At 39.1% G+C, this 23,142-nt stretch overlaps 2 protein-coding genes across 2 annotated transcripts; one reads left to right on the top strand and one right to left on the bottom strand.

Moving 5' to 3' along the window:
• The first annotated feature begins 324 nt into the window (after positions 1 to 324).
• LOC137183419 (monoacylglycerol lipase ABHD2-like) lies at positions 325 to 15,012 on the top strand. The gene is made up of 11 exons (XM_067590474.1): positions 325 to 445; positions 762 to 848; positions 2,229 to 2,459; positions 4,096 to 4,271; positions 4,692 to 4,859; positions 5,315 to 5,498; positions 5,922 to 6,014; positions 6,484 to 6,585; positions 6,680 to 6,749; positions 8,453 to 8,537; positions 12,028 to 15,012. The coding sequence occupies exons 3-11, from the start codon at positions 2,248 to 2,250 to the stop codon at positions 12,252 to 12,254; spliced, it is 1,317 nt and encodes a 438-aa protein (XP_067446575.1). The 5' UTR covers positions 325 to 445; positions 762 to 848; positions 2,229 to 2,247; the 3' UTR covers positions 12,255 to 15,012.
• Positions 15,013 to 15,070: 58 nt separating this feature from the next.
• rlbp1b (retinaldehyde binding protein 1b) lies at positions 15,071 to 22,937 on the bottom strand. Its single transcript, XM_067590475.1, has 8 exons — positions 22,875 to 22,937; positions 21,500 to 21,543; positions 19,695 to 19,823; positions 18,628 to 18,832; positions 17,955 to 18,133; positions 17,676 to 17,834; positions 17,396 to 17,506; positions 15,071 to 16,523 (listed from the first exon to the last, which is right to left on the bottom strand). Exons 2-8 carry the CDS (start codon positions 21,509 to 21,511, stop codon positions 16,395 to 16,397), a joined length of 924 nt encoding a protein of 307 aa, XP_067446576.1. The 5' UTR covers positions 21,512 to 21,543; positions 22,875 to 22,937; the 3' UTR covers positions 15,071 to 16,394.
• Positions 22,938 to 23,142: the final 205 nt, after the last annotated feature.

Genomic DNA, 23,142 nt, shown 5'->3' on the forward strand with positions numbered 1-23,142 from the left:
AAGGCGGATGTAGATCTGACTAATAAAACCGCAGCCGGTAGTGACAGAAAATTAGGCTACTGTTTCTCTGCAGTAGGAAGTAAGCTACACCGCTATTTGTCATGCTGCCTTTCAGTACTATCGGACATTCTGCAATTACTATCATATCAACGAGAATGTCAATGACTCAGACAATGGGATTTTAATTTATAGATTATATAACTGATTGAATGTGTAGATGACGATAAGTAAAGGGATAGATTCATGTTAAAAATAAGCTGCTAAAAGATGTTTATTTAATCGTTTAGCTGTATTTACCACTGCTGTACCCAAATGTCGGAGCTTTGTGAGGACACGTGAATGCATCCTGAGCTCCCTGCTGGTCGGGCAGCTCCGCCGTAAACAGACGGTGTTCAAACACGGGTGGATCCGACCAAACCCCGGACAGGCTCTAGAAAACACGATGGTAAGACCGGAAATATTCTCTGTAAACTTTCTTTAAAACTTGTACGTAGTTTATGTGAAGTCCATGTGGTGTTTGTGTTTGTTGAAGCCTTCAGCTTCACTTCGGCCTCCAACAGGAACAGTTTTACCTGAGTCACAAAACAAAAGAGAGCAAGAAGTCGAGACCAGGAACCAAAAGGAGTCGTTGTGACACTAATTTAAGTTTACAGAAATACAGCAGTGACTCTGTTATATGCCAGTTACATGATGTTTTTGATTTCGCATTTTTTCCTTTAACATTAAGTTATTAAAAGTCAACCAAACTGTGTGTTTTCCAGCACTGAGTGAGCATCATCACACTCTGAGTTCAACAGTCTTAAGGAGGGACTAAAACTTCTCCACTTTCTTCAAAGTGAGACAGCAAGGTGGGTAAAAAAAACTTCAAATCACTAAAATAAATATCTGCTGGGTAAAACTCATCCTCAGTCTCTAGGGCGGTTTACATGACATGTTCACAATTTTTCAAGTGTGTCCTAAAACAACAGTCAGGTGTTCATATAAACACTGAAAGAGGTTTTCCTCGCTGTAATCATTCCTCCTGGCTATTAAAAGATCCCCTTCAAATGTGCTCTCAATGTAAGTGATGGGGGCTAAAATCCACAATGTGTCCACACAGTCATTTAAAAGTTCATCTGAAGCTTATATGAGGCCTCAGCAGTCTGAGTTAGTCATATCAAGTGGATATCTGCCACATTTACAGTCTTTTTAGCATCAGATTCCCTCTTTGTGTTTCCCCAGACAGTGTTTCCCTGTTGAGCTCTGGTGGAAGTATAGTAACAAAAAGAGGGACTTTGGCACCAAAAAGTTGAAAGATATCTACTTCATTTGACTCATTTGTACAGCTGAAGCTTCATATTAGCTTCAGATAAACTTATAAATACATTTTTGCACAGAAAGAGGCCCCAGTCACTTATTTTGTATTCTGAAGGGATCTTCTAATGGTCAGTATGAACAGGATGAATGATTTTATGGCGAGAAAAACCTATTTCAGTGTTCATTTGGGCACATGACTGTGAACCCGCCCTTTAATCGATTATGCATTTCTAGTGACCACTGCGTCATTATCTGCACTGAAGCAGCCAATAGCTGACATTTTGTGCCGAGAGACAGTATTTATCAAATATGAGCCAGACATTGCGAGTGTGCTGCAGAAGGTCAGTCTTAAAACTAAAACTCACCACTGACATCAGAATACAGATTTTCTGTGCGCTGTCCAAAGAGAGTAGATTGCAGCACACATAATGAGGAGAGCCTAAAGTACACTGTTGCAATTGATTTAATAAAGAGAAAAATTCAAGAAGGGGAATTTGTACGTGCTTACCCCACTTATTTCTTAATTCAGTGGACTTTTACTCCTGGCTAGAGATTTAATATAAAGGCAAAGTACAAACCTTTTTTTTGTGTTGCCCATGTAGTAACTTACCTCACCAGTTCAGAGATAGATTAACAGCCAGAGATCAATAAAAAGTGAAGAGAGCACAGTTTTACAGCTTTTATTTTATGTAGTCGTTGTTATGGAGAAACCTCTGCATTAGCAGCTATGGCTAGCTAGTCTGTTAGGTTTAAAGAAACTCCAAAACGGACAATCTGACAAACATATTGGTCTAATTCCATTTCTATGAGTCATTTTTTCAGTCTCACCGATGACTCAGAGTCATATAACTCTCTAAGTGAGACTCCACCCTGTGTAAGCACACAAGTCATGTACTGCAAGCTAAATGCTCTCCCTAATGCTCTGCACACAGGTCCTCTCCCGTTTCTACAATGGCCACCCTCGATGTCAGCGACATCCACACCTTCAGCTCGGAGCTGCCAGCCATGTTTGATGGCGTGAAGCTGGCGGCAGTGGCTACCGTGCTCTACATCATCGTCCGCTGTCTGAACCTGAAGAGTCCCACAGCATCGCCAGAGATCAGCTACCAGGACACACCACTCAGCCGCTACCTGCTCAAAGCCTGCCCGTTGCTGACCAAAGAGTGAGTGTCTGTCAGTGTTTATTCACACTTTAAAGACACGTGATGAAACTTGGACTGGCATGGGAGTGACTTGCATTTGAAACCTGTTAGATAGGTGTGTCACATCTTGTGTGTGTTATCTTAATTTTTCCCTGATCATCTGGTGAGTTAACAGTAAAGGCCTAATTATACACTTCTGTCCTACAACAATGTAACAGGAGGGTGTAACAGAGCTTTGGACCCATAGTGAGATTGTCATGACTGAAGAGACAAATGAAGAATACAGTGGATTTTCATTAGCAGAACGATCAGAAAAATATTGTTGTTATTATTATTATTATTATTATTATTATTATTATTATTATTATTATTATTATTATTATTATAGTAAGATTAACTTGAACTGGTTTCTCAGATTTAGACTTGTGGACTTGACTTGATTTAATAAGTCAGACTTAATCTTGGAGACTTATCCAGGAGCCTGATGGTTCAGACATGAACTTAGAGTTGAACTGGGACTCTCATTGATTTAACTGGTTCCATGAACAGGACTGTTTTCGCTGAATGTCAGAAGGATCCACTTAGTGACTGTAAACTACACAAACAGCTTACAGGTTGAGTAAACCTAATTTTCATGCTTTAAGTGTTGTGTGGAGAAATTAAGATCGTATATAAGATCTTCATTAGACCATTAGTGAGACTATTGTAAGGTAGTTTGTTATTCACATACAGTGAGTACTTTTCAAACATCTGGTCATTGCTCTGTTCTGCACTTACAAAAGATCTCCATTTTCTTAGAGATCCTGTTGATGAATTTGAGTTTCTGTAGTTGTCAGTCTTTTATTTATCTTTTCACTTGTGCCGGAGGCCCTGTTGCTAATTCCCAGTTGTTGCTGTTACTTGGATTTGAACATGAATGAGTCAGACATGAACTTGGACTTGTGGGCTCTAGACTGAGACTTCATCTCTTCAGATCTGGGTTTTAGGCATTTTCAAAGCTACACTAAATCCTGTAACTTACTATCTAATTGGCTTATGATCCTCTCACTACATATACATGGAAATAAGGTGCCTCGAGTTACAAGATGATATTAAATGTTACAGATCATAACTTATCAACACTAAGAATCTACAGACATGCTAGTAATAACATCAGTAGTTTACCATGCTAACATTTGCACTAAACAGGAAGTACAGGACAAATTCAGATTTTGACCTGATACAGGCACTAAAAGGAAAAGCCAGAGGATCACCAAAGTTATTACAATTCATCCTTTGGGCATCATGGATATTTGTACAAAATTTCATGGAAATCCATCCAATAGTTGTTACATTTCAGTCTGGATCAAAGTGGTGGATGGACCAACCCAACAGACAGACTTCTGACATTGCTATCTCTAGTGCCATTCTGCTAGTGCCGCTAAAAACTAAGTGACAAATAAGGAATCTACTCAAGCTCAGTGTGTTGAAATCCATCTCAGCTGCCTGAGCCGCTCAGTTAAATTGTGCCCTATGGATTTGTCTGTCACCTCTTAGAGCTGGAGTTGTATTTATGCCTGTCTATGTGTTAATGATCTTAACTAAGACTGTGCTGAAGCATCTTCAGGGTAGATGTTACAGCGCTGTTATGTAATTCGGAGCTTGTCCTTCTCTTCAGATACATTCCTCCCTTGCTGTGGGGGAAGAGCGGTCATCTCCAGACGGCCCTGTATGGCAAGATGGGACGTGTCAACACTCCAACGCCCTGCGGAGTCCGAAAGTTCCTCCCGATGCAGGACGGGGCCACAGCGTCCTTTGACCTCTTTGAAGCACTAGGAGAACACAGCACAGGAGGTCAGAGGCAAACAGCAACCTGTCTCCATGTAAACATTGAAGCAGCTGTTTTTTCCTGCATGTTTAGGATTTAATCATCTTTAAAAAGCTAATTTTCCATGAAAACTTATCTGATTATTGTTTTGTTTTCTGCCATTGTTTTGGTGTCTTTCCCCCTGAGTTTAATGTGCTTGTTTGGATCTCGAGTACATCAGCCTCGAGTAACAAGCAGCTCATACTATGCAAGAGCAGGAACGCCTCTAATCAACTCCCTTGAGGGAGAATGGCATGCATTTCAGCAGCCAATTAAATCAACACAACCTCACATGACATCCATTTTCACTCCCACAAATGAGCCCACTTTGTATGTTTGTGCATGTATTCCCTCTTGCGTGACTGTGTGTGTGTATGTGTGTGTGTGTATGTGTGTGCGTATGTCAGATGACATTACCATGGTAATCTGCCCTGGGATCGGTAACCATAGCGAGAAGAACTACATTCGGACCTTTGTGGATCACTCCCAGCGGCAGGGCTACCGCTGTGCTGTCCTCAACCACCTGGGGGCCCTGCCCGACATGGAGCTCACCTCCCCTCGCATGTTCACCTATGGTAAATAAACAGGGTGACTCAAAAAAAAAAACAACAAATGATTGCATGCTGTAGCCTAAAACATAATGGTAAAGTTTACATCACTCCATTTTTGATTTTGGTTTGGTTTATGCTGCTTGATTACACAAATTTAATTTATTTTCTAGCATATTTGGCAAAGCATTAAAAAAACTATTCCAGAGAAGTGAAATAAAGTAAAAAAGAAGGTTTGAATCTGATTGAGAACACAGTCAAAGTTGCAGCACAGAAACATGTTAATTAATTTTCATGCTTTAAGTGTTGTGTGGAGAAATTAGGAGCGTGTAAAGTATATAAGATTTTCATTAGACAAGGTGGCAGCATCAAAAAAACCCCATCATCACAGCATATTTCGTCCAAATAGGCTTTTTTCAGAGGTCTTATTTCAGACTGAGGTATTTATCAGCACTACTACAAAGTGTCTCTCTTTCGTTCAGGTTGTACCTGGGAGTTTTCAGCCATGGTGAGCTACATCAAGCGAGCTTTCCCAGACACTATGCTGGTGGTTGTGGGCTTCAGTCTGGGAGGAAACATTGTATGCAAGTTCCTGGGTGAGAACCGATCCAACCAGGACAGGGTGCTGTGCTGTGTCAGCGTCTGCCAGGGATACAGCGCCCTCAGGTTAGTTAAACAAAAGACAAACCGGCGGACTGAACCAGGACTGGGCATGTTTGTAAATGCATTAATAAGGATAGATGACTGGTTCTTCAGTTTGAGCCACTGTTTTAAAAAGGCACGGTTGTGAAAACCTGTTTGTTTAATGAATATAAACGTTCAAATTAAATGATTTATTATATTTTTATGCGTGTCATCAGCTTTTCCTAATAGTATGATCTCCCACATCTCCTTTTTGTCAACTATTGAATAAAATATGTAAGCTAAAAGGCCAAAAGAGAACTGTAAAACTATTATTTTTTAAATCCAGAGGAACCTTTTTTAGATTTGAACATTAAAGTTGGTGACCTTGAAGCTTTTTTTGAAACTATCTTATAAGTCAGGAGTGTACTTCCACATTAGTAAGTGTGTGTGTGTGTGTGTGTCTAGGGCCCAGGAAACTTTCCTTCAGTGGGACCAGTGCCGGAGACTCTACAACTTTGTGTTGGCGGACAACATGAAGAAGCTCATTGTGTCACACAGGTGGAGAAACATAACAACACAACAGTTTCTACTGTTACAGATTAACAGTTCATGACATTATCATTCATCAAACAGCTGCTATACAAAGTTCCCCTCCTCTTTTTCAATCCCGTCATCTATGAATCATTTATGAACTCTAAACAGCAGCCTTGCTTTGGATTCTGGCGTGTGGTTATAAAACAACAACATTTAGCTTGGGTCTCGCTTTATTTGAGATATATTGAGGTTTTACTCTACATTAATTTTTGCAATTGTTGGATTTCTGCAGCTAGAAAATTGTTGACACCACACCAAGATAAATGTTCATTGGCGTATCTGTCCAGTAGAGACAAGAAATCATTTACAGATGTCAGACAAATGCTGAATAATGGAGCTGATTACAGTATAGCAGCCATAATAAAGAGGTTATGGCCCATTACAAAAAGAATGCCCTGTTTCGTCTAAATATCTTTATTATTCTCTTCAACAGGAGCAGTCTGCTCAGCTTGAACTCCAGCAACATTGGTGATGCAGACTTCAGCAAACTGTACGCAGCCACGTCTCTGATGCAGATCGATGACAGCATCATGAGGTGAAACCGTGTTAAATTTGGATTTTATGGGGCTGTTAATGGGTCTTCAGTGGTTATCTCTGTTACTAACGTTTTTACACGATTTGCCCTGCAGGAAATTCCACGGCTACGGCTCTTTGAAGGAGTACTACGAGAAGGAGAGCTGTGTGCACCACATCCACAAAGTGAGTAACAAATGTGTAGATGTTTACTACAGAAACTTTGAGGGCATCACTACATCTGCTGCTGCTCATACTACTACAGTACTACTTCTACTAGTATTGCTATCACTTTTGCAGTATGATTTAAACTACTACTGATTCTAACACTAATACCTCTATTACTACTGCTACATTTTTTGCACTACTGCTTCTACTGCTACTGCAAATACTACTCACTGAATATCTGCTTACTATCACTACTATAACTGCTACTCTGAGGCTAGTATTTGAGTACCACTACTGCTACTTTTGTTATTGTTTTGTGTTTTTAACGTCTTCAGTGTATGTAGTGGTTTTGACTTAATGCTTCACGGTCAGTTCGAGGTGTTCTTAGATCATTTACCTTAAAGTTTAATTAATTAATTTCAAATATTACTGCTGCTAAAGTCAATCCAACTGCTTCTGATGCTATTACTTTTACAATGTCTACTATTTGTTTTGTCCCTGCTAGTATAATACTATTGCCTCTACAGCTCTACACCACTTACTAACCTACTTCTAGATCAACCCCTACTAATACTACTGCTGCTGATACTACTGCAGTGCTACATGTTTTACTGGTATTTGTACCACCCATCAACTTTTTACTTTTATAACTATCAGGACTACTACTATTGCTAATAGTGCTGCTGCTTACTACTGCTACAGTTACCACTACTGCCTCTACTACTACTGTAATGTCTGCGTACTATTACTTCTGTAAATACTACTGTGAGGCTACTAATTCTACTACTGGTTCTGTAAATGTCTTTAGTTAGTGTTTCAGCTCTTAACCAGGCCCATGTGTTCTCAGATAACTCATCTAGTTAAAGTTAAGGTAGTTTACTTTGGGAAAAATGCTTATTCGCACTTTTATTTTTTTAAGAGTTAGAAGTAAGTATGGAGTTAAAAGCAGGAGGCTATTAACTTTGTTTAGCTTAAAAACTGGAAGCAGGAAGAGCAGCTAGCCTCGGTCTATATCAACACCTTTTATGGTCACTAATTCACATGTTGTTCTTCTTTTTTTTTAACACATACTTACACAACAAGCAAATAAAAAGGAAAACGTGGGTTTAGAGGAACTTGTGAGGTGTGATTTCTTGACAGACAACAGTTTATCTATCGGCCCAGTACTTCTGCACAGTGACTCCACTGGTTGCCTGGCAACCTCACTGCCCTTGTTTCTCTCCCTGAACCACAAATAGTTTTATTACTGTTTGTGTACACATGAAACAAATGAGACACAAAGTGTTATTCAGTGAGCTGTAGACATGCTGGGACATGTATTTTTATGTTTGCACAGAGCCAGGGTAGTTGTTTCATTTCTTTATGCTAAACTAAAGCTAATCACCTTCTGGTTCTAGCTTTGAAACACATGAGAGTGGTATCAACAGGCTTATCTAACTCTTGGAAAGAAGGTGAATAAGCAAAGATCCTAATATGTCAAACTATTCCCCTAATAAATGACTGAATTAATGAAACATAAATACTGCTTTTACCACTGCCACTGCTGAAGTTACCTGGCCTGCTACTGCTAATACTACTACTTCTACTATCACTGCTGCTAGAGCACTACTAGAACATCTCCTACTAATACTACTACTACTGATGCTGGTCCTAACAATGTAACGGTGTATAACCAGACCTTCTTAAGTCACTCATAAACAAACTTCTCTTTTGTCTTCCAGGTCGCTGTGCCTCTCCTCCTGGTAAACTCCGCCGATGACCCGCTAATACATCATTCACTACTGTCTATTCCACGCACACTCTCAGGTTTGTGTTAATAGACAAGATTTACTTATCATTGGTAGTTAATTAGAAGTATATGAGGTTTTACGTGGTGCTCATTACTACAGCTGTTATATATTGCTGTTGTCTTGATGTTGTGGCTCTTTGAATACAGTAATATCAGATATGTCATACAGTTTTATCCCACAGGATTTAAAGTAAGCCTGTTATGAGTGTACACTTCACATTTTCAGTTTCAGTGACTGTACAGGAAAAGAAATTGAAACCCTTGACACGATTCAAAATTGAAAAAAGAAAAATTCAGCTAATCTTTACAGCTGAAGTATGTTTGTAACAGTAAAGAAAAGCCTTCATCAGGGTGATGGAGACAATCAGAAAATAGGTCAAATGTTAAAGCAACATATAAAAAAACAAAACTATGTGCATCCATTGATGATAAATCATATGAACTTATAATCATTGGACCTTATAAAACATGAATATAACAGTATTTGCTCCTCGTCTGCACATCTGTTCATGCAGCACCATGTGGACAGTTAATGAAACTGTTACTAAGAGGTTTTAATGGCACATATTTTGTTTGTTGTGCATATTTTGAGCATTTCCTAGAGCCCGATACCCAGGACAGTAAAACTTTGTCCACATAGTGATACGACTCGAATGAACCTGTTGTCCTGCCGTCCTCCGGAGCCGGACACTGGAGCCTCGGAGTCTTAAGTGTTGATAAAGTCTTGTCGCAGCTATCTGCTCAACACCACCCAGCCCAGACAGTCTTGTTGAATTTTTCAGGGCCATGTGATCCGCCTGAGCTGTTGGATTATATATATAGAGCTGTGTGTGTGTGTGTGTGTGTGTGTGTGTGTGTGTGTGTGTGTGTGCACGTGCGTGTGTGTGGGGTGGGGGTGAGGAGGGGGGGGGTCCAGGCCACAGCTTGCTGCCTTGTCTTGCCTCAGCAGGTCACATGCACTGGCCCCTGAGTGTGTAAATTACTGTGTGTTATGACTTAGACCTTGACAAGTGAAATCCAAAACTTGCCCTCTACTTGAAGATAACTTGGATACACAAGCTTTTTTTTTTTCTTTTACTTTTCACCTCAAACAGATTCAACTATAATTATTTGTTCAAGGTCCAAACTTTCCAAATAACAATTTCTTGATGAAATTGTTTTTGTTAATAGATTATTTTTGATCATCTCCAGTTTTAATGATTTTTAAAAGCTGAAATAAATGATAATACTTCCCTGTATAGACGTCTGGCAGAGAGGTGGACTCAAATAAAATTCACTGAATAAAAACCGTATTGACTCAGGCTTCAGTTCCTGAAAATTTGGCCTTTCTGAGAAGAGATTCGGGAGATTTTGAGATTGGGTGAAATGATGTTGCATCATACAACACTTGAATTAAAAGTAAAAGTCACAATGCTGGTTTTAGTGTCTAGTAGAAAACCCAAATATTGTTCTAGTTGATTGGGAGCAACTTTAGTGTGTATATGTGTGTGTGTATCTACAAAAAAGTGATTTGTAAGAGTGTGTAGATGGTTTAGAATAACAGACAGCGAAAGCAGGATTTGGTATTTTGGTAGAAACTGAACATCTTGACCACTGACTTCACGGTTATTCATTTTAACAATACGTCCACTTTTAAAGCTGGCAGGCTTAATTATTTACTTTTGCAACAAAATCAGGGCGCCTTTAATTACTGATTGGCTGGAGATTGAACAAAAAAACAAAGGACTGAGTGCTCCGCTGCATCAGCATCTGCCAGGTGTACAGTGAGCTTACGTTTTGCAGGAACCTGATAGTCCAGAGGTATGTTAGAAATGGTGCTTCAGTTTAAGCACTGAAACAGGTCCAACTTTTCCCAAAATCTTTCAAAGAGTGCAGAATCTGTAAACATGGTAATTATGGTTGTTTATGCCATTATAGAGTAGCTACACTTAACATGTGTCTGCTGCACCCTCACACCAAAATATCCTCTGAGCTCACTGTTGATTTTTTGAAATTCATAGTTTAGTTCTCAAATGAGTTTAAATCATCACCAGTGAGATGGGAAGAGTTTGTCTTCTTGCCAGAATGTATTAATCACCATTAGTCATTAATTTAAAGGGAGCATATCATGGTTTTTGTGATTGATGCTGTTATGATGCCAGATGTCTATAAAGTTCTAAAACTTAAGGTGAACGCATGTAAAGACGCCACCTTCAAGTCAAAAGCCAGGGCTTCAACCTGCTCTTAACACTTTGTTTGCAGAGTCAAACTCACGTCAGATTGTTCACTCATGCCCACAAATGGACATCAGTTTCCGTAGCCTTTGTTGCTAAGGTTGTTCAACGGGTTGTTCACATTGTCCACTCGCATATTTCAGATCAGAGTCGGGCTCAAACATGTATGGATGCGTTAGGAAGTTAACATTTTAAGTAAAGAACAAGTGAAATCCTACTACTGTTGTTTGTTTACGTAGCCTCCGGAGCTGCCGGGGGGCAACTTCTGGAAACTGACCAATCAGAACAGAGTGGGCTCATTGGGAAGGTGGATTTAAAGAGACAGGAGCGACAGATGGAAAAGGAAATTTGCATATGTGCCCTTTAACCAAACTCCATAAAGCAAAAAAGTTTGATAATAACATTTAGACCAGTGACTGTGTAATACAACACAGCCATTGTGCTTAACCTTAAATAATTAACTAACTTGGAGGCTCTATGCAGTTTTTATCTCTTTATTCTGTGGCTGCACATAGATGATATCATTGACCCTAATTGCTCTTATCAACCCCTGTATATAAATAACTTAGGCAACGGTTTCCAACAAACAAACTCAGATAAGCAGCGTTTTACGTCAGCTGCACAGCACTAGATGACAAAGCAGTAATTAGTAGGAAGTTGGGTAGTAGATGTTTTCGTCAGTTGGTGGAGTAAATATTTGGCCTCTCAGGTAACATGAAATACGTCTCCAAGAGAATATTCTTGTTGCTCTGTGTTTGCTGTATGTGTAAGTAGGCAAATGTTTGCTAACAAATTAGTCATGTTAGGCAACTAGATAAGATGATGTGTTGTGCTGTGTGTCTTTTTTTTTTTTTTTACTGATGGAGAATTTCTGCACCCTAGTGGTTAACAATCACTTACTGCACCTTTAAATAAGCCCATTTTAGAAACAAAATACACTAAATTTTATTTATGTAGGAGAGGCATTTCCATATTTTTAGATGACATTAGAGGCAGTGTTTCTGTCAGGAATTGTGTGCTTAGGTGAGGATGATGTGTTGTTTTACATCTTGTTATTTATTGGCCAAAATATGCACCAATACTGATACATTTACACTTGGTCAGCAACCCAACCAGCCCCATTTTTTTTATCTGTTAGCACTGGTTAATCAATACCTCCAATCTGTGTCAGAAGCCATTTAGATGGTTAACCGAATCAGCAGTGAAGTAGATGTGAGTCATGCTTTTACTGAACACATTGCTGTGGAAAAAAAATAAATGATCTTACCCTCTGTCTTTCTGTCTTCCTCTCCAGAGAAGATGCCCAACATGATATTTGCCCTGACCCAACATGGAGGCCACCTGGGCTTCTTCGAGGGAGACGTGCTGTTCCCTCAGCCCCTCACCTGGATAGACAAGTTTATAGTCCAGTACACGGACGCCATCTGCCACTGGGAGAGGAACAGGCTGGACTGCCAGAGGAGCAGCCACCAGGGCACGAACTCTTGCCTGCAGAGCACAGGGGTAACGCTCAGCGGGTAACACCTCTCCACACACGTCTGGAGACAAAACAACATATCAAAAGCAGAAATACACACAGGCTCATACTTCTGTATCTGCTTCTCTTCAGTACTTACGGCCTTACAGTTCATTCTGATAAATATAGGAAATGTAAAAACCTAAATTTAGAGTGGAAGTGGGGGCACAAAATCGCAAATTACATATTACAGATATAATAAGACCTGAGCGCGTCATATCACACCATAGTGAATTGTCCCTTCCTCTTTTGTAACGAGTTCAAACTTCGCCCTCTGCTGGTTTTTTTGGCAGCTGTTGCTTCTCTAGTCTGGACAGCAGAGTGATGCTGTTGTTAGGAAGACTTAATGCTTAAAATAGAGGATAATTATGACCTTTTCCTGTAGAAAGAAGAGAAAAGTGAAATGTCCCAACATAAATTACCACTGAAAGGTTTCCCAGATACTCAGGTATTCATAAATCAAACATCTAGTCTTAAAGTGTGTCATCAAGGCACCGATAAAGGTTAATATATTAAAGTATATAGTTTTTTTAAAAATTCTTGCTCCCTAAAACACCATATTTACTCCGAGCATATGTAAGTGCCTTAATATAAACGTGAGTCTGCGAAAGATTTGAGTTCCAGTTTCACTTGGATCATCGAGCTGCCTGACATGATTTCTGGTTTATAGTCGGTATTTTCAGCTTTTGTTCGGGGGTCAACGTAAAGTTTTAATGGTACTTTCTGGTACTTGTAAGGGTACTCTTATTTTGCATATTCTTTGACACGATGTCGTCTGTTTCTACTAAGAAACAGAAAGAGAATCGTGCTTTCTTATTGCAGGAAAAAAAACCAACAAATTTTAAATAACCAGTTCGGTTCGTGGATGTACGGTTGAGCGTCTTTAGATTTTTCTTTGCATTTCCATTGCGTTAAGTGGACCATCAGCCTGCGTTGTTGCTGCTGACCTTTTTGAAATAAAGGAATCAGGTTGTCAGGCTTTTAAAGAGGTTTAAGAATAATAAAAGAAAAAGCGATAGTTTTTTATTTAATGTTTTTGTTTTTCTGGCAGTTCTTTTCTGTGTTGTTGAATGGAAATATGCGGGCTTTATACATACTAGCTTTAACATTGTGCTGCTTTTGGTCAACTTGTCCCATTCCATGAATTTCTCCACAGACCCTTAAATCCAGCAGGTAACAGCAGTTATTACTGTGATGCCTCCTGCTATAGGATGAGGATGGTCAGGTGGTTTAATTCCCTAAACGCTGTTGTGGACTCTGATTATTAGCTCAGTTTAGAAGTCTACAATCCAGGGCAGGAGATACTGGAAAACTTTACTGAACTTAAAAGGGTTGTTCAGGACACATTAGGGTCAAAAATGTTTGCAAACAGGAGAGAGGAAAGTGCAACTAGGACACAAACAGGAAATGTTTAAAATGAGAAATCCAATTTTGGACTTTTGTTTTATGCACTGACTGGTCTTTGTGGTGTATTATTTTACGAAGTTACTCAAAAAGTGGAAAGTGGACTTTAATCATCGATCTGCTGCATTCTGGCCGACGCTTCATTCCTTAAAAAAGGCTCGCGGCTTTGGCTCAAATACGTTAGAGGTCTCATATTAGTTAACACTTTGAACAAGGACTTACTGACGAGTTTCATAAGTGTCTGAGGTTTTTTGGGGGGTTTATTTTAAGCTGCTTACAGTTACTTGCCTAATAGGTGGGGTTGCCTATTTAAGACAATAAATACAGTGAGGAGAATTCAGACAGTGAAACATTTCCTGCATAGAAAAATACAAAAAGTAAATGAAGACTACCACATGAAGCTTACCCCTGTTGTGTCTCATGGTATATTTCAGTTATAAAAGTACTCATAAAGGTTGAAACATCAACGAAAAATAAAAGAACACAACTGAGGTGAATCTTGTGTGCAGAAAGGTTTTGTTTTCTGTAAGTGATTGTTTAGCAGTTTGGACCTTTCTCACTGCAATATTGAATATTACCTGTGGTGTTCATGTAAATGCAGTGGACTCTCCACCCAACTTCACCAAGCTTAAAATGAACTCTATAAGGTTATTTACAACTATTTGATTCACCTCTGTTCAGTATCTTTTACATGCATGTCTTATTTCATCAAAACAAAAGATGTAATAGTACTTAAAGGACCAGTTTGTAGGATTTAGTGGCATCTAGTGGTGAGGTTGCAGTTTGCAACCAACTGAATACCCTTCACCTTCTCTTTCAAGCATGTAGGAGAACGTATGGCGGCCATGAAGGCTGCAAAAAACATGAAAGTCCTTCTCTAGAGCCAGTGTTTGTCTGTTCTGGGCAACTGTAGAAACATGGCGGTGCAACATGGAAGAGAACCTGCTCCCTATGTAGATGTAAAGGGCTTGTTCTAAGGTACCAAAAACACAACCATTCTTAGTTTCAGGTGATTATGCACTAATTAAAAAACACTTATGAATATTATATTCCGTTACTGCAAATAGATCCCCCTAAACTTTACACACTGGTCCTTTTAAATTGTCAATCTTCCTGTTAAAAGCCCAGTGCAGCCTGCCGCTGCTTGTGCAATATGTCCTAACGGTTACGAAATGGACCGTTTTGCCTGCACTTTACTGTCTTTACAGTTGCAATTGTACTGTACGGCACTATAAAATGTATTTGCATATGAGTGTGAGATTTATAATCTAATCCTAGTGTGTTTTGCTTTGATGTGTTACACAGTCATCTTATTTTAACTCACACAATAATAAATATTTTTCACATACATGCAACTTATTCCAGGATTCCCTTTTGTTCTTTTCTTTACGTGTAAATTAATGCAAAGACTACAATGTACATTTATATACAGTTTATTGTACATTTATTGACATTCTTATTGGTGCACCAGGTAGCACAGTGGGTAAAACTTCATAATATTCATATTGAAGAACAACCTAAAAAAACACATGAAAGACAGGCACTTGTTGGAATATCAGCCTTGTACTTCAAGGAGAGATGAGGGGCAAGTGAGTGGAAACTGAGAGTCGAGGCTTGACGGTGTTAAAACAAGCTGTGTGGGTGAACTACAGTACGACCCAAACAAAGCATAATTTAACAGAGGAGACAGAGAATCTGAAACAGTCTCAACATGGGTTTTTAATGAATATTTTACTGTTTTTTTTTTCCTTCATGAAATACCATTTAAAAGAATAAAATGTCATGCTATTTTACATTAAATACTACCTTCCAGACAGCCACAGGTTCTCATTCCTTTGAGTTTGGTATGAAAATCAATCAGACTTGAAAGTGTCTGAAAGATAGCTAATTGATCGCTGTGAACATTTCAACACTTTTATAAATCATAGTTATTTCGTTGTTTCTTGCAGTTGTGAGCATGTTGATCCCTTCCAGAAAAACTCAGAGATCCAAGATTTTGTGAATCAGCTGCTAAAAAGCAGAACTGACAAAAAAAAACAATAAGCAAACGTGGGTGTTGAGAAACAAATTTGCTCTTTTTGTGTTAATGTGGGTTGCTGTTTGGCAACAAACTCTCAAATCTTGAATGTCAGAGCTTCTTTGAATGCAACGACGAGGGAGCATCAAAGCAGGTCCTGCCCAAAACTGCTTCACTGAGCTAAAATAACACAGTTGACCAAAAAAGAAATATAAAGGCACTTAAATGTTCACTGTGAACAAAATGAATGAATTGCTTATTCCAAGCCAGTATGAAGACTAGGAAGGTTGATTTTCATATTATACTGGTGTGAAGTAAGATATAAGTATATGTAGTCTGTAATTAATGGTTTAAACTTGAAAATGTGCCAGTGCCTCCAGTATTTAATGGGCTTTGGGCATCAAAGCTAAAACTGAGGAGCTGTAATGTGTTAAAGTAGTAAATGGCTCATACTGAAGACTGTATAGTGGTGTACTGATTGAGGGTGCATGGTTTCAACAACTGGAAGTGAGACTGCCTTGTTCCTGTTTAACTGTGCTATGTCAGGTCCCTGGAAAACAACATAAATTGACCTTCTCACACACTCACGACTCTCATTCTTAAACTTTTTTTTTTTGTTCCTACAACCACACAGCTAGATTGGGGGGTTTGAGTCTCCACAGTCTATGGGGTTTGTAATGTTTAACGGCTCTCAGCCTCGTAGGCAAAGGGGGGCGGAGGCTGTTTAGTCGAACAGCTTGGCTGCTATGGCCTTGCCGTCGTACTTGGAACCTTTTCCATCAAACTCGGAGGGAAGGATTTCAGCGTCAAACTCCTTGTAGTAGTTTTCCAGCTCGTCTCCGTGGACAAACACCTAGGGCAGAGACAGCAGCTGTTAGAGGCGTCACAGACTGGGAGGTATTTCCAGCACCTATTTATTTCATTGGTAAATAAGTGGTCATTTAATTTAAGCGGTTGTTTATAATACCCTGAGGCAGGAAGTCTTAATAAACCCACTGTTATACAGAGAAAACAGATTAAACATTCATTGCGTAAACACACCATGAAGCTAATTTTAAAGTGGCATTTTGAGTATTATGGGTATTAGAGTCAGCGGCCTACAGTCAGCTCTACTAATCATAGAAAAAAATGCAACACAACAAGTTCTGGTACATGAAGGATTTTGAAGCAACACACTATTTGAAAGATGCCTCAGGATCTTTTAAATCACTTCATCTTTTTAAAAAAAAGCCTTTTACTAATATCAGCGTTCGTTTTACTTTAGATTCAATATGTTTTATCTGTTCTATTTGATTATGTTTCCCATTTCATTTTATTCACAGTACCAGTCAAACATTTGGACACACCTTCCCATTCACTTCAATGAGAAAATGTGTCCAAATGTTTGACTGGTACAATAAATTATTTTATCATTGGGTAGTTTAATCTATTTCATTCTCTGTACTTTTAGTGGCCTGATTTTATTTAATTCCATACAAAGTACTTTGTAAGATTGTTTTAACAAAGTGCTTTATAAATAAAGGTTATTAGTGTAGTTACAATGCTGGCAGGGAGTCTGGAAGTGTCAGTTTATATCATGTTTATATGCATTTTCTCAATTTAATTATGAAAGTCCTGCACTGAAACCAAAGTATAGAGAGTTTTCTTTTTGTTTTAACTGTTTTTTTCATAACATTATTGTATTTCATAGACTGAAAGAGCAGCAGTAGTCACAATGTAACTCACTCTCTCTAGCAGCTTGCTCTTCATGAGTGGTTTGACCACGTTGTAGGTGGTGGTGAAGTACCAGGGCTGGTGGATGAAGTGCACAGCTTTGAAACGAGCAGGGAACGAATCCTGATGGGACAGAAAAAAAAATCAGTGAAGAAGAGTCCTGCAGAAAGTAAGAGGAGGCTTTACAGCTACAGGACATTTTCCAACACCAGTTTCTAGAATATCCATCTCTCCCACCCTCTAATCTGTCTGCAGTAACCAACTAGTCCAAAACAAGAATTTGTTTCCCCACCTGCAACATGTCCACCATCTTCTTGAGCTCGGTGGGTTTGATTCCTGATGCCTGCTGCATGGTGAAGCCCTTGAAGTTCTCTATGATGCAGAACCCGTTGATCTGAGTCTCCTCGTTCTCCAGCAGCTTCTCCAGGATCACACAGTAGGCGCGCAGGATCTGAACACACACACGACACACATAACCATTTATAACCATTTAAATGAAAAGTAAGTTTGGGAATATGTTTTCCCCGTGTGTATTGTGAGATATGTGGTTACCCAGAACCACTCACTGCACCTCATCGAAGGTGATCTCCTCATAGTCCCAGTTCTCGATGTTGAAGAGCAGAACTATGCGGCCGTATTTGTCTCTGCTCTGCAGGATCCCGGGGTAACCGGCCTCGATGGTGCTGCGTACGGCCTCTGGGGTCAGATTCTCAAACAGCTCGGGGTAATCCTTCCTGAAACGCACGTAGCCTGGATAGAGACACAGGAGCAGATTCAAGGGTCACAGCCGACTGTAAAGGTGGCATTTATTGGTATCAAGTACTGACTGGTCCTGTCATCCACCGCCAACATGATAAAGGTCCTTCTAGTAGCCATGAAATCATTGTTTTCATTTTAATTTCTTAACACTTTTTTATATTAATTAATCATTTAAAAGCCAAATTTCAGTGTTAATCATATTGCTGAAAAGGTAAGTCAGATCTCACTGTCTTCAGGAGAAGCTAATGCACCTAAAACTATTAAATCAGGTTGTTTCAGTGTCTCATGATGATCTAAACAGTTTCAAAAGCTTTTACACACTGGCAGTGAAATGTCTGGTGCAAAACATAAAAATCACTGTGCATTATTATTATTATTTTTGACACATTAGTGTATCTTTGTGTCATTTGAAGCCTGTTTTTTTAAAAAATTATTTTCACTTTGTAAATTAGCTTAAGTCTGCTGTCAGAAATTTGAGGGCCTACCCTTCATAAGCTCGAAGGCTCGGGGCACGTCGTACTTCCTGGCGCGGATGAAGCGGACCAGTACACTGTCTGGTTTCTCCCCGAAGGTGTCCTGCACCCCCTTGGCCAGTTCATCCCCTGCATCTGCCTTCTCCTTAATGATTCCTCGCAGCTCCTTCACAGCAGACACCCGCTTCTCATCTGTCTCGTTCAGCTCGTCCTTGGCCTGGAGGAGCCAGAGCAGACCGTTAATAGCTCACAAACTTAGATACTGAATCTTTGGTTTTATACATTTTAGGTACATACTGTAAAAAAAATAAATAAATGAAAAGTTATTTATTAATGTTGCTTTATAAGTAAAAGTCCTGCATTTAAAATCCTACTCAAGTAAATGTTCAGAAGTATCACTGGCTAAATTTACTTATTAGACACTTATTTAAAAGGAAAAGTACTTGTTTTGCATAAAGTCAAGCTGTGACTATATTAATTAGTCTCCATTTAATAAAGTACATCATTAATATTGATGAATCAGTGCACAAGCAGCATTTTATTGTTATTATTTGGTCTTCAGGACTTTATAAGAGTCACAAGATAAATCTAAAGGGACTGTGAGATGATACTTAGTGTAGGAAAGAAGAGACACTGATTTTATGTGAATTTAGGAACCGTTGGTTTAATCTTAAATAATAATCTTAAATAATAGCTAAAGCTGTCAGATAAATATAGAAGAGTATAAAGTACACTATTTCCCTCTGAATTGTAGTGGAGTAGAACTACAAACTAGCAGAAAAGTACAAGTAAAATTGTACTTGTACAATACTTGAGTGAATGTAGACAGTAAATACAGTTTACTAGCTACAGTTAACCAGTTAGCATAGCCAGCCTGTCTTCATTTGCATGTGCTTGCTGATTTTGCACGATTAACTCTTAGAAAAGAACAAGACCATGAACTTGTTTGATTTCTGTTTTTATACTATGTTTACGTTTATTTTAATAGATCATTAGTGACATAGTACAGTGATTAAACTCTATGTTTTTGTGTCCTGATTTTTCTGATATGGTGAAAAAGTGAGAACAGGTCTCGCTACCTTCTGCTTGGTGTGGTCTGGCAGGCTAGCACAAGGTCCAAACACTGGCCCGTGGTCCTTGACGGTGAGACGCTCCAGCTTGGCCCTGAGAGCCTGCTCCTCCTCTGACACCATACGGTAAGTTCCACTCTGCAGAGAGAGAGAGGTCAGTATTAATGAAACAAATCACTTCCCTGCATCAGGAGGCACAAACATACAGTACAGCTTGTGAGTCAAAGATGTCTGTCATGAGTCAATTTACAGGCAAAACATTACCTCGTGTGATTTTTTGCAAAAAGCGGTGTGCTACATTACAGTACATTTTCCTTTCGTTGTAGGATTTTCAAAGGACCACATGGTGCAGACGTTTTACGCTTAAGTTAACTTAATAAAGTACAAATTCCTCTCAAAACTGCCATGTCATTCATTACCTCTCATCCAACACTAGCTTGCTTTAGTCCTGTGTAAATACAGTACAGTACAATATCAACAATTAATAATTGTTAACTGTACCCTGTTAACTGAGCTTTCAAGCCACAAGACGTTGGTATCATCTAAAACGTCTTTGATACTTGTGTCTATTTGATACCTGAGATTCAATAAAGAACTTTCTGATACCTTACTTAACATTTTTTTTAAAAACAAAAGCCTTTTTTCATTTAACAAAAGAAGCAAATGTTCATAGATGTTGAATGATGTCTCAACACAAGCAGCCGTATTATAACAACACAATAAAGCCTTGATAAAGTCTAAAATTGGCAGAATTGTGGTTTAAATATCTAATTAATGAATAGAAAAGACCACAAATCAGATCAGACATTCAATGCAAACATAATAAGATAAGTAACTCATATTAGGGAGTAGAACAGCTTTGGGTGTAAGGGCCGAGACTATTTCTGCTTTGTTATACTAACAGGTAACTGAAGTCAGAGTCATGCAACAGTGAATCACATATTGCAGCTAATTCTCGTTGGCTCAGTGACTTGAAACCTTTCAGCAGGCTGCTGCGCTATTGGCCACACCTCAATAGACTATTTCCACAGCGGAGAGTTTATCATAGCGGGAAAGGCACCGGTGTAATTAATATCATTAATAATGGATTAAGTCCGTGCAGCTTTGCCAGTTCCAGGGCTTTGATATTACGGATGTTGGCTCACTGGTCATGATGGCTCAGTGAACCTCATAAATGGGACGGCTCTTCTATTAATCTTAGAAGTCATACCTGTGCTTTTCCTGGAATTGCATGTCAACATTTCTACTGTAAAACTTGACTTGATTATGTCACAGCAGGTGTTTTTTACAGTTGCACACCTGCATAGAAACAACTTTTTTTTTTATTACTCTTGCACTTTGCTTTGGTTAAAAGCTAAAAGCCTTTCTGTGTCAATATAATTCTCTCACAAGACTTGGTTATACTGTGTGAAGTTTAAAACTAATCCACATGAGACAAAATGCCTGTCCACCAGTAGTGCAAGACCATAATCAATAGTCCTCAGTGTTTTGGTTAATCTCCCTCACATGAGTCCAGTAAAGCCTGTAAATACACAATAAGGACTACTAGTAGACCTGACGCAGGGATTAGCAACTGTTGACGGCATCCATAACAATGGGCTTTGGTCTTGAGAAATGTTGAGCTGCGGCTGAGTCCACGTTACAGGAAGATGAATGGGTGTTTGTCTTGGAGAAAGTTGTGAGTGGAGTACTGCTTAATCACAGACGCCCCCTCCTACAGCTCGGATTGAAGAAACGTCGGCACTGATCAGTTTTCTCTTGGCACAATCTATCCAAAACAGTTTTGAAAATAAGTAGAAAATGCGTGTACTTACGACAACAGCCATGTCTTCTGCTCTTTAAATCAGCTTTGTACAGTCTGGAGGAAAACGGAAGGGAATTTCGTGATTCACATGAATCCTGCCAAAACAATTGACACACTGTACTCCACATTAATCCCTCTTCATCCCACCCTCTGTGCTATCACAGGGTACTTTGATTGTGCTATATTTAGCGCTTGCCCATTCCTAGATGGTTCAGCAGGAGATATAAGGTCAGCAGTCTATCGGTTTCATAATCAACAGGCTCACACTCAAGGTTTCTCAAAGTTTAACTCTTAAGTATCATGCTGATAAATTCTGTAAATGTCTATAAATTGAGTATTTAAACAGAAGCAGTAAATTATACAACCACTTAAAACTTAATGTTCCCTTAAATCTTCTTTTATATTTAAACTAGATCTTTTTAGAGATTTTCCACACTGTCTGTTTGCAGTATATGCAGCAACTATTTTGATAATTGATTAATCAATTCTCAAGCAAAAATATGAAATATTACACATTCCAGCTTCTCAGTTGTTGAGATATTTAATAGTAAATTAAATATCTTCGGGTTTGGACATTGGTTGGACAAAACAAGCAATCTGAAGATGTCATATTGGCCTTTAAGAAATTGTGATGTGCATATTTGACTATTCTAAATATTTTATAGACCAAATCATTAATCGAGTAAATAATGAGCAGATTAATTAATAATGAAGAGAATCACTGGTTGCAGCCTTGACTGAAATTAAAATATATCACAATTATACTGAGTGAAATAATCAAATTCAAGGTGACATTTGTAAGCTGCAACATAAATGTAAATTCTCAAATGTTTCGTGCATTTGGCATGTCATATCGGGCATCTTTGGAAACATAAACTGTTCATCCGTCTCCCACACATTTTGCAGCTAGCCTCTCTCGAATCAATTAGTAGAGACTAAAACATGTTCCACCTGCTGTACTTCATCTCTACAGCAGATTTCTAAGCATCACTGCATCATACAGGTATCCGACTACTATAACATTGTATATGCCACTCAGTAGACTCAAAATCCAGAGCAGCAGTACTATGAGTGCTTGTATTTTTAGGATTGTTGGACACAAGATTTGACCAACAAGTCTTTTAATTAGATTTAGCATTCAAATACATTAAGATACAAGAAAGAAATTAAGTTATGGGAGTCAAAAGCAGCTACAAATCCACTTTTTTTTTTGGTTTCATGCCACTGCACAAGACAATATCATTGTCTCTGGTCAAAATCATCTCCATCAACAACATGAAGGGCAACATTAGGACCCAGAGGAGCTGTAGAGTTTAAGAGTTGTACAACATCCGAGGCAGAAAAGAGGCTGAGGAAGCCCCTCAGCAGAGGAGGCCGAGCCTTACCTGGGGCAGATGTGAAGTCGCTGATGGGGAGTCGCAGGGGTCTGTGTGGAGCACGGTGGAGGGCACCTATGATTTGTAGTGTTGGGATTAGTGGCGTCACACCAGATTACACCCAACAGATTTCTGTTTCTTTTCAATCAGCATAAAAGTGGCAGAGGGTGGGAAGAAGGGGGGGGGGGGGGGGGGGGGGGGAACGGTGACGGTGTTTGGCCAATGGTGAAGGTGCTCATATGACCGAAGCAGGGTCAGGACACATTTTGAATGATGT

The sequence above is a fragment of the Thunnus thynnus genome, chromosome 5, assembly GCF_963924715.1.
Source record: "Thunnus thynnus chromosome 5, fThuThy2.1, whole genome shotgun sequence".
Taxonomy (NCBI): domain Eukaryota; kingdom Metazoa; phylum Chordata; class Actinopteri; order Scombriformes; family Scombridae; genus Thunnus; species Thunnus thynnus.